Source organism: Pieris napi, chromosome 18, assembly GCF_905475465.1.
Source record: "Pieris napi chromosome 18, ilPieNapi1.2, whole genome shotgun sequence".
NCBI classification, from domain to species: Eukaryota; Metazoa; Arthropoda; class Insecta; order Lepidoptera; family Pieridae; genus Pieris; species Pieris napi.
Genome location: NC_062251.1, coordinates 1,397,504 through 1,410,018, shown reverse-complemented (window position 1 = coordinate 1,410,018; position 12,515 = coordinate 1,397,504). Strand labels below are relative to the sequence as shown.

Genomic DNA, 12,515 nt, shown 5'->3' with positions numbered 1-12,515 from the left:
TTCTGGACCATCTACGTACAATGGTCCTATTGGTAAGTTGCTGGATAGATGTGAAAAGGATCTTGCGGCTTTAAATTTCTACACCAACGCCATCAACTTTATTTATTTCTAATTTTGGCTCAATACATTATAAAACTATATGCCCCCGTGTGGTTCCAAATAAAGACACACTCATCATACAAAGACGGATCACGGCACCTCTGGATATTGATTGAATGTTCGCGATTTTAATGAAGTGCATTAAAAGCAGTCATGGATCCTATTATACAACGAAACGCATATTTTGCCCACCCTGAATATCTACTATTAGCGATGTTAACAGATGCAGAAAAGCGTGTAAGAGAACTTGCAGCTAGAAGAATTATTCTAAAAGTAGTTCATCGACAACGGGAAAACTACCACGCACTTTTGAAGTGCCTTAGCTTAATTTTGATGCTAAATGTTACATTGATCGAATAAACTGGCTAGAAACCAACTTTGATCCACCTATTCTAAGAAATCAAACAAATGATGAACTTTTTCAGATAATAGAGAAAAAGGTGACGAAAGGATGTTTATTAGGCTACCTTGCCATACACTAGCGGTTGAACGAAGTGTAAAGATATTGACAGAAGCTGCAATGTCGGCATGTGATAAAAAAAACAAGGGAGGGCATGATTCATGCAAAACTCGCTTCAAGGAAAGTTATGGCGAAATTCGATAGTAGGCGGGAATTTTGTACAAAAATAAATAATTTTTTATAACCTTTATATGTTTATTTCTTTAAGTTTTTTGTTTTAAACGTTAATATATATGTCTTTCACTAAATATTTGTAATGTTTCAATAGTATTTTAAGTAATTTCTAGTAAAGAACTATCCCATTTGGCAATACATGTTTTTCTCAAAAACTAATAATTTTGAAGCTCATGCGCGGGCTGAAGATGTATGTTTCATTATCAGTTTTTTAGCTAAAACTACTGTTTATAGTACACTACAACATAATATTACTATTAGAATTTGATTCATCAACTTTTATTTTTTTCCTAACTAGAGTGACCCACCCTACTAGACATATTGAGTGAATGAAATCCATTTTTGCCATCTTCATTCGTTATTTGCGCTTTGAAGAGTTTGAAGTGTCAAATTAATCTAAATAACACGATATAAATAAAGTTGTTTTTCTGTGTTTTAATACGGTTTACACTTTTTACGATACTTAAATATATAAATAACGATGTCCGCAAACAGCCAACGGTCAAATAAGTAAGTATAAACATATTTTCGTGTTATTTATTCCGGTTTATCTTGTGTTTCGTAATAGAAAGTAATACATTTTATGTTTTGTTAAAGGGACCATACTGCTAACTTCGCCAAAAAAGAAACTGCCAAACTGGTGATGCTTCTCAAGGATTACACAGTCGTAACGTGCAAACAACTGATCACTGCAGCAATCTACAAAAAGATGCAGCTTGGAAATCTCTGTGACGTTTTCAACTCAGATGGGTCTAGACACCGAAGTGTTAAATTTAATATACATTTAATGAAGGTGTAGGCACATTTTTATATTTATTCTTGTATAGCTGTGTCCTACAACAAAAGGAAAAAATCTTTTAACCCTTTGGAAACAAGGAAGCGGATTATGATCCACACGGATAAAAAAAATTGAGTTTTTTAAACAAAGACAAATAAGAGAGGATGATTTGTTCAATTATGCTAAGGAAGAGCATCAAAAACATTCGCTGCACCAATGAGAGGCCCCCCCAAAAATCCATACTGCATAAAGAGGAGGTGCACCAAAAAGTGATGCAGCAGATGGAAGAAAGGCACAATAAATATATGTAGCAGCAAAAAGAGTTCCATCAAATTGAGGTGAAATGCAAGAAGAAACAATTAGAAAATATTTAATTGCTACTTTAGGGTTTCATGTAAATTTTGTAATGTTTTTTTAATAAAAATGGTTTGTATTTAAGTTTTAATTAAACAGTTTATTAATCAAGTCAAATGTTTTATTTATACATTCTTGTAATAAAGTAGGTAGATGCTAACTCACAAATGTAATAAAAGCCCTAAAGAATATCATAGGTCCCTAACTAATGTGTAGCTGTAGTTTTTAGTATAAGTACATACTTGTATGTACTTATAATAATTATAAGTTAATATTATAGGCAATAAAACACATAATGAATTAGTAATATACTTAATTATATACTGCTGCGGTTCTGTAGCTAGTAATGAAGCAAAATAGGTTTGTATGAGCTGCTGTCTATATATACTCTTGTTCTTGTATTTTATTTAATTATAATAATTATAAGTTAATATTATAGGCAATAAAACACATAATGAATTAGTAATATACTTAATTATATACTGCTGCAGTTCTGTAGTTAGTAATGAAGCAAAATAGGTTGTTATGAGCTGCTGTCTATATATACTCTTGTTCATTGGCAGTTTAAGATCATTCCCAATTTCAGTAACAAACCAGAGCACCGTTCCCTTCAATAGGGGGTAACAGTGACAAAAATCTACATCATCCCAGGTTTCTAATGGCGGATGACATTGCCTAAATATTTTTGGTCACTCATTAACACATTCTCATATAATATTATCGTCTTCTTCATCGTCTCATTAATTAAAGTATCTCAATATGTTTAAATTCATCATTAGATAGTAATAAACGTATTTATCATAGTTTGATTTCTGTGACAAACAGCTGTTACTATATAAATTACCAGCGGCCATCTTTTTAACCCTCCGATACTGAGTAGTTAACTTTTTTGACTAATGGTTAGATATTTTACCATTGGATGCTCTTACCACAGATCAAAAAACGCATTTTGCTGATATTTAACTAATAGTAACGATTTTTTACCAATAGTTGAGTTAACTACGGATCAAAAAACCGGCCCTAAGTACACTGCGTTATAATAACAACTTTAAACAATTCGGGCAAGGTTGATTTTGCAATAATATATGCTTGTAACTTATAGAAAGAGACAGAAATAGTGTTTCGGGACACTTTCGAGCGTTACTTTTATTCGAGACTGTGCATCTTGGGTTTTTTGTATATGAATGCCCAGACCCCTAAAGGTTCTAGAAGAATGGTGAAGTTACTCCTTAAATGGAGGAATCAGTCTGACGACTGGACTGGCCCGATGGCTTCAGTAGCTTGGTCGGGAAGTCGTAGGTATATGTACATATATGCTTTGTTGGAAACACTTCGTTATTGGTATGTTATCTAAAGGTGGCGGCTTCAACACATTTACACTTTGTGCTTGTGTAGTGTCTGTGAATAAGCGCGAGGCGTGATGTCACACTGAATATGCATCATGAAAAGACTGTCCGTCTCTCTCGCGCTCGGTCAAGCTTATGAGTATAAAAGAGACAGTTATTGTTTTGCTTTTGCTACTTTTTATGTTGATCTTTTTTCTCATTATTATTTTGTCTGTGATTGTGTACTTATTTGGTTGGAGGTTAGAATACTTTGAAGAAAATGTCTTATGAAATATATTCCGTCTAAACATTACCAGGGCAATCTCGTGAAATGGTTTACAATGTTTTTAATTATTTAAAGCATCTTAATAAAAACAGTTTAATGAAAAAAAAAATATTTTTAATTTGACTTTGTTCGGGTTGTTTAATATGTGATTTACATTGACAACCCGAGAAAATAGAGGACACCGTGAGCCATTTCTGCCAAAACCCACCATCTTTTAGTCGATACCAACTCCGGGGAAATAAATACAGATAATACAACTTTTTCTACAGCTGTGATACTTTTTGACATTTAACACCTTTTGTCTTCAGTCACCGTGACCACGCACGCTGTAAAGCACGCGAAACGTCGGTTAAATTTAAAATTATGTTAAATAGTTGTAAATTTTAAAAGTTATGTCAATAAAAGAAACTTAGAATCCATTTAACATATCTTGTGTTGACGGTCATACTTACTATTTACTTATTTACCAATATGAATAAAGTTATTTTGAGTTTGAATATAGATTAATATTCACAATTAAAATAGGTGTGGACCCATTCCGTTGTGATATGATATCGGAGACTGTTCTGAGGAGATTGTTGAAGCAGGATGTCATACAGCACATCAAGTTACGTGGGGATGAAGAAAAGAATGATCCGAAGAGATTTGTTTATCAGGAAGGAAAACCGGTAAGACTTTTTTATATGTGCTTTTGTTTGTTGGTGGGAATATGGAATAAAGAGTACAGAGAATGGAGGAAAAGGGACAGTATAGGCAATTTGGACATGTACTAAAGGGCGAGATATATGGAAAAAAGAGCAATATATGAATTAAAAATGGGGCAGTGTAGAATATGGGGGCATTAATAAAGGGGGTTATATAAAAAGAGCAATATATGAATTAAAAAAGGGGCAGTGTAGAAATTAGCAGTGTAGAACGTGGGGACATTCAAAAAGGAGGGGCTATATAAAAAAGACCAATATATGAATTAAAAAAGGGGCCGTGTAGAAATTTGCAATATAGTATATGGGGGCATTAAAAATGGAGGAGCTATATGGAAAAAAGAGCCATATATGAATTAACAAAGGGGCCGTGTAGAAATTAGCAATGTAGTATTATGGGGACATTAAAAAAGGGGGAGATATATATATAAAAAGAGCAATATATGAATTAAAAACGGGGCCGTGTAGACATCAGCAATAGAGAATATGGGGGCATTAAACAAGGGGGATGTATAAAAAGAGCAATATATGAATTTAAAAAGGGGCAGTGTAGTAACAGCGAAATCGGTTCAGTAGTTTTTTAGGTATCCTGTATGAGTATTTATTACCTACCAATATCCAAAATACTGTATTTACTATGAAATTGTTTCCAGTCCGATTACTTCGTGCTGATCCTGGAAGGTCGCGTAGAGGTGACAGTGGGTCGTGAGAACTTGGTCTTCGAAGCTGGTCCCTTCACCTACTTCGGGGTACAGGCGCTTACGCAGAATGTTGGACTTGGTTAGTTATTTATGGTTATAAGGTTCAAGTATGACGTATAGTGCTTTTCATGAAAGAAGTCCCGCGGATATTTTTGGAACTAAATTTGACAGGTCGGCAATGTTGTCATTCGTCGATGTTATCAAGTTCGTTTGTTGTGGTAGATTTTTGTGAATTTTTAACTAGCTTAGTGCATTTTAAATATTGATTACAATGCCAAAAGTTGTAAAAAGTTCGGCTCGAGAAATTATATTAAAGGTGAAAGAGTTCTGTGAAGCGAAACATAAGAATCAAGGTGTTTTAATACAACTAAACAATGTTCGGAAGAGAATTGCCGCCATAACAGGTACTTTTTAGAGTTGCCATTTAATATTTTTTTGCTGTATTGATGGGACTTTTATGATATAAATTCGTTTTTGCGACAAAATTGAACAAATACATAACGTGATGAAACTAGGTAACTGAAATTAAAACATATATTACATAAGCATTATAAACTTAAAGTTATTATTATTTTTAGTTGTTCATAATTTAATTGCAGGTGTGTCAGAAATAACTATAACAAGAATTACAAACGAAGGTATAACAGCGGTGTGTACTTCGAAAAAAATTGTAACCCAAAAATTATGCAATAAAACTCTGAATAAAAAATTGTATTGCTTTTCTTTACCCTATTTTCTCAACTTTTCCCTGTAAGTAGGTAGAACACCGCTAATATAAGTAAATAAATATGTATATACTTTTTACATAACAGAAATATTGTTTCTTCGAAGTATGCAGAAAATAATATTACTTGATAAATTACATCTGCTAAATGTAAATAAAATAGGTAAATTTTTTACTCATAAATGGCAACATTACGTCATGCGATTGCAGCGCCGCGTCTGGGGGACTTCTTTCGTGAAAAGGACTATACCTGTGGCGCCATTTTTATTAAATGAATGAATGGTATTAAGAACTTTAAATAGCTTGTCAAACCAAAATTATAATATATTATTACACTTCCTGATTCTTTTTAATTTTTTACACTTTTCTATTCTTTTTAAACTTTTTACACTCCGATTCTATTTAATTTTTTAAACTTTTCGATTCTTGTTAAATTTTATACAGTTTTCTATTGTTGAATTTTTAAACTTTTCTATTCTTTTTAATTTTTTTACGCTTTCCGATACTTTTAAATTTTTACACTTTTCTATTCTTTTAATTTTTTTACACTTTCAGATTCTTTTTAATTTTTACACTTTTCTATTCTTTTAATTTTTTTACACTTTCCGATACTTTTAAATTTTTACACTGGTCTATGCTTTTTAATTTTTTTACATTTTTCTAATTTATTTTTAATTTTTTTACATTAACCTTTTTTAATTTTTTAGCTGAGTCTCCAGCCCCCTCTACACTCGGCTCTCTTCAAAACCTGAACATGGACTCCATGCTGCGTCACACATTCGTACCAGATTACTCCGTTAAGGCCATCGCCGAGTTGTACTACTTAACTATTAAGAGGTAAAAAAAAATTGTACATGGCGTTGTTGTTGTGTTGGCCTAGGCTTCAGCGTGCGACTCTCATCCCTGAGGTCGTAGTGTGTCAGGCACGGAAGGCTGATCGCCTAGATTGACAAATGATCATGAAACATATACAGAAATCTTGAGGCTCAGACCTAAAAAGGTTGTAGTGCCACTGATTTGTCATTTAAAGTCAAACATTATTTAACATTGATGAGGACTAGTAGCGAGAGCTGTCAAAATGTTATGTATGAAGTTTGACATTTGACAGCGCGAGACGGGATTGTCACTTGAGATAAGATTTTTGTGTTAATGCTACAACGCCATCTATTGATGCGCAAAGGTTATTTTTAATAGTTTTTTTGAAGTAAAACTTCTTTAGGCGCATGAGGGTAAAATTTTTACGGAACGTCACGAAGATGTGCAGCGTATTTGTCGAAAGGGAGAGAGCGATTGAGAGAGAGTGAGAAGGGTGAATTAAAAATTCTATTTTTAAAATTAAAATTTAAAAAAATTAAAATTATATTTTATGCAAAAAAAATTATTGAAATGACTTGTAAATTAAATGCCACGTGTTTTTATAAATTTTTGACAGAATTTAAATCGGCTGTCTGTAAAGTCGGTTTACTGACGATAGTTGAACGTGACAACGTCATAAGAAAATTCTGATGGTTGCATTTTTCAAAAGAAAATTTGAATGTTATTTGTTTGATAGATATTTTGTATGAATATAGAGAAGGAGGTAAATGGAAATCACAATTGAATTGATCGATTACAATATAATACGATATATACTTTATATTGTGCCTCTCTGTCGCTCGTTCCGCGCTCTCGCTTGCACTTCAGGCCTTAAATGGAACGCCTCAAAGCGAGGTAACGCCGCATGAGTCATGTTTTTTCGTGCGTGCAGCCTGCTCCATCGAATTATAAGACGTTGTCACGTCAAAAAGTTATCAATTGCTTTCTATAATAAGCCAATAATTCTTTCTAGAACCATGTACTTGGCAGCTAAACGAGCAACCCTGATGGAGAAGGGGGTCCTCAACAAAGGTGGAACTAATGAACAAATCGAACCAGAAGTTGATAAGGTACTTCACGAAAAGTAATTTTATTATCTTAAAAGGCCGGCAACGCACTAGCGACCCCTTTGGCAATGAGTGTCCATGGTCAGTAAGTATTTGGGAAGCAATTCGACTTAGGGACGACAAAGAGCGAACCAATTTTTAAAAGGCCGACTACGCACTTGCGAGCGCTCCGACATTGAATGTCCATAGGGGACAGGTATTTCCGAACCAATTCGACTTTGGGTCCTTCAAAGAGCGTACCAATTTTTAATAGGTCGGCAAGGCACTGGCTTTGCCCGTTTGCCCCTTGTTATATAAAAAAGAAAAATGGCTTTGTAATGTTAGTGGATGGTTATAGGGACTGCTGAAGAATTGCTGCATCAGACACAGGAAATTATTTTTTTGGAAATTTAGTTTAATAACTATAATACGCACAAAAATAATTTATTTTTAACTATATTTTTCGTTTAATAATTATAATAAACACAAAAATAATTGTTTTTTAATATAATAATTTCTTCTAGGTTTTTCAAAAAAATAATTATATTTCTTTAATTTTTCAGTTACTTCGTGAAGGAGATAGGCTTGATGATATAATTGAAAATGAAAAGTCGCCAATAAAGCAGGTGAGATTTTTATTTATTTACTTTTTTTTTATGTCTGGCACGATTTGTGCATTTGTGCTTTAGAAATTCGACCGTGTCCTCCATGTACGGTTTAGGCACTCGCCCGGTACCGCACAACCCTCCCAAAGGCCGAGAACAAATTTCAATTAAATTAAAACTTGCCCTCGAACCGGGAATCGAACCCGGTACCCCTCACCTAGCTGCCACTTAATAAGACTGCTAGGCTATGAGGCCCCTTTATTTACATTTACATATAAAAACAGGTTACATACCTAGTATGGCAAAATTAAGATAACCTTCTAGTTAAGAGATTTTTAAGAAAAACAGGAATTCCGAACACAAAAATAGAATTGAGGTCAGTGACCTCAGGTGAATGAACGAGATGTTATTTTACACTATTTATTAATAATTTCATCATACACAAATTTATGCCTTTACCGTATTTAAATATGTTATAGCTGTTATATTAATAAGTATTATTTATTTATGCTGCTAGAATTTGGAAGTTCCTATAATGAAATATTGAAGGTTTGTAAAGGTTTTTGAATTAATTTAGTAGTTTAGTAGTAAGGTAGTTTACCCCCACTATATGGAGCTGCCCATTGTTTCCGAACCAATTCGACTTTAAGACTAATAATCTCAAAAAATGTGAGCCGTCACAGGACGCCTGGCAGATGTGAAACATCGACATTATTTTGTAAAAGTAATATGAAAAGCAGAAAAGAACAGATTGTGATAGGAACTAAATATGTCATAATGATAAAATAAAATATTATTTTTTTCCAGATAACGATGACTATATATTGAATAAACATTTATTTTCATTAAATACAAAAATTTACGAATTTATTTCAAACCGTGACTACTTAATTCGTTTAATCAGTGACTTCGAAATACACACACCGTACACACTACTGCATATAGACTATATATATATATATGTCACGGTAAAATTGTAAACACCGTTACATTGTAATCTATCTCGCGAGATTATAAACTGTCGAAAGATTGTGAACCTCAGCGTACTGCTTACAAATTAACGTATTATTATTCGGTAGTTATATGAAATTGTTGAGAAGTAAAATTAATCTGTAATTGACCAAAGAAGTTTGATTAATAACTAAGTTAGTGTAGTACAATCTACCGAATAATAATACGTTAAATTGTAAGCAGTACACTGAGGTTCACAATCTTTCGACAGTTTATAATCTCGCGAGATAGATTACAATCTAACGGTGTTTACAATTTTACGTTAACATATATATACCATCATATAGAGGGGCGACGCGTCGCCACGACATGCGTCGCCACGTCAGAAATCGGTAGTAGTAAAATCACAAGTATGACGCCCTCAAAGCTATGTCGATGAACCAGCTTCATCCTGACATTATTTTCGCGTTTTTAAAATGTCTATATAGTTTGGTTGTAAAACCAAGTATGTATATTTATGTAACATTAATTTGTTAAATTTTTTTACAGTTTCTACCATCCAGCCTCCTCACAAACTCTACATACAAAACCGAAGAGAACAATGCCGAGGAAGAAAAACTACTTAAGAAGTAGCACAAACCAAAATGATGCTTTTGGGTAACTGAAAGTGTCAACTGTCAATGTCAAATTCAGATTTTTTAGCGCCATTTTTACAACAATAACATGTTTTTCGTCAGATTTTTATGTAGCTTTAAAGGCATAAATTACAGAGGATTGAAAGATCAATATCAGTTTTTTAGAGGTTTAAAAAATATTATAAATCTAGTTACAAACAGGTTACCTTCTTTGCGATAGGCGTGGCCAATGATACAGGGTTCCAATGATAAGGGGTTCTTTAAAGAGCGTATCAAATTCTTAAAAGGCCGGCAACGCGCCCTCTGGCAAAGAGAGGGCGGTATCACTAAACATCAGGGGAGCCCGTTTGCCCGGCCTATAACACTGTCTCACTGGTGACGTCTCGAACTTCGGTAACGATTGGATGTCAAATGACGTCATATGGTCAAAATTATTTTTTATATGCTTCGTATGGAAATATTTTGCCCATATAAAGTGTCAAGAACGAGGGAGTTTTGGCGCGTAACACGACTGACGTATGTCAAACGTCATGCAGTATTGGTTTGACAGCTGTTGTAACTAGATTCATGTTTGACGTTCTAGCATAAGTGCCTGAGCTCCATATTCTACAATCTCGGATCGCGCTGTCAAATGTCAAACGTCACGCAGAAATGATTTGACAGCTGCTGTAACTAGATTCATATTTGACGTTCTGGAATAAGTGCCTAAGCTCCATATTCTACAATCTCGTATCGCGCTGTCAAATGTCATACAGAAGTTTGACAGTCCTTGTAACTAGATTTATGTTTCATAGAATACCTAAGAGTCTACTAAAATGTTGCCATATCCATTGCAATATTTCATAGACAACTGCCAATTTATAGATCTTTGAATCCGCTGTACTTTTTTACAAGCCCTTATGACAATTTCGCGGCGAATGCTTAAGTAGAATTTTTGATTAGATATAGCTTTTTTTGAAGTATTTAAAAGCATTTTATACGTAGTTATTTACGCTTACTGCATTTTGAAGGTGACAGTTCGTGTAAACTTGTTTTTAGATGGTTAAATAATTTAAGGCAAGAATCAATTTATTTGGGCTTCCTTGCTCTCCTAAAAAGTTACTAAGACTATACTCCTATATCTCAAAAACCTATGAATTTGACATACGATTTGTCATTGTCAAATTTGTCATGCTTAGACTTTGTCACCCTAAGTTATAAATTCCAAACTTAAATTACCCGTTTTTAGGAGCTTAAAAAGTTTCTATTGAAAATGGCAACACTACATCAATGTTTAAATTAAATTATTTGATCGGTCTAAAGGCTTAGATTCTAGTTTTTAAGTGCAATTGTGGTACTTATTATAATCGTCCATTTTAAAGCATCACAATATTATTAATTCTCTAGAAGAACGCTAGAATTTATTTTTGAATAAATCACGCGTAATCCTTCCAATGGTGCCTTACCTTTATAAAGTTTTATTCGTGTAATTTTCGCTGTGAATTAGACGTCTTTAGAAATCAAATAATATTAGTCTTGAGCGCCACACTGAATTATGTATCATAAGTAAAAAAATCTAATATTTTTTTATTATTTGGAAGTGATTTTACGCATATTGAAAGGAAGGCGCTTAGTACCAATTTCCGGTGAAGCTTCGTTACGCGCCAAATCCGAATTTAATACTTGGAGCTATTGATTTTTCAATATGGCGGCGCCAGTCCCGATTTCCGGTGACGCTTTGTTACGCGGTCAAATTCGAATTTAAAAATTATGAACAAATAGTTTCACAAGACGTTTTGTACGTAACGTTTTCACAGCGAAAATTATTAATTTTTTATGTCAATATACTCCGGTGTTTTAGACAATTCTGTCAGTTTTAACTCACTTAGGTAAGCTTAAATGTTATATTTATGAATTAATGTACAATCGAATGTGAATTATATGTTTCATTGATTACATGTGTTTTATTTATTACCACTAAAAGTTATGACAAGAGTAAAAAGTAACCAAAAAATTGGCGGGAAATTTTTATTTATTTCGTAATTAATCTAACATTTACATTTAGTATAACAAAAACAATTATAAACATAGTATTGTCTTTGATTAACATAACTCATAACATTTAAAGAAAAACGTGCTTTGTGACCACGCACGCTGTAAAGCACGCGAAACGTCGGATAAATTTAAAATTATGTCAAATAGTTGTAAATTTATAATAATACATAACTTTAATCCGGTAAAAAGCGTTTTTCTTTAATTATAAACATATTAAAGCCAAATATGGAATACATAAATATAAAAAGGTTCAAACATTTACGAAAGGAAAATATATAATGCTGCGATGTGTGATGGTGTAGGGTCGTGCTCATGATGCAGGTGATTTAGGACTATGGATATTCTTAATGCTCCTAGGGGCCAGTCAAGTATTATTATTAGTAGGTACGCACTATAGGGGGGAGGGGGGTCTTTGATTTTCTAATTTGGTCATTACGTCAACGGTAATTATTTACTTTTTACACACATTGTCTATGAACTAACGAAATGCATTTTCAAGGATTCCTACTAAAAATTAATACGTCTATGTACTATTTATTTTGGGAGCTTTGCTTACTTTTGCTATAAGAGGGGGGGGGGGGGGAATAAATTGCAGTAAATCTGCTTACGTCATGCTTGAACGGTCCCTAGTCAAGGCATAGTAGTATGTCCGGGTTGCGCCATACATACAATACTTCATAAAAATGTCAGCCGGGGTAGCTTACCAGTAAGAGCTTAGATTTAAAAATTATGTCAAAATTGTATTAGATTAAATTTACGGGTGCTTTGTTGGCTTGGTGGATTCAGC

General features: G+C 33.4%; 1 protein-coding gene and 1 long non-coding RNA gene across 2 annotated transcripts in view; both read left to right on the top strand.

The window, feature by feature from the left end:
• LOC125058793 (unextended protein-like) overlaps positions 1-11,627 on the top strand; it is a 43,161-nt gene extending 31,534 nt beyond the window's left edge. Inside the window, exons 9-14 of the mRNA XM_047662946.1 lie at positions 4,002-4,144; positions 4,831-4,957; positions 6,310-6,439; positions 7,431-7,527; positions 8,067-8,129; positions 9,609-11,627. Of these exons, the coding sequence (XP_047518902.1) occupies positions 4,002-4,144; positions 4,831-4,957; positions 6,310-6,439; positions 7,431-7,527; positions 8,067-8,129; positions 9,609-9,692 (644 nt within the window). The 3' untranslated portion in view covers positions 9,693-11,627. The remainder of the gene's footprint in view (positions 1-4,001; positions 4,145-4,830; positions 4,958-6,309; positions 6,440-7,430; positions 7,528-8,066; positions 8,130-9,608) is intronic.
• Positions 1,052-1,618, top strand: LOC125058795. The gene is made up of 2 exons (XR_007118513.1): positions 1,052-1,243; positions 1,331-1,618. It is a non-coding gene; the product is annotated as an uncharacterized LOC125058795 (long non-coding RNA).
• Positions 11,628-12,515: the final 888 nt, after the last annotated feature.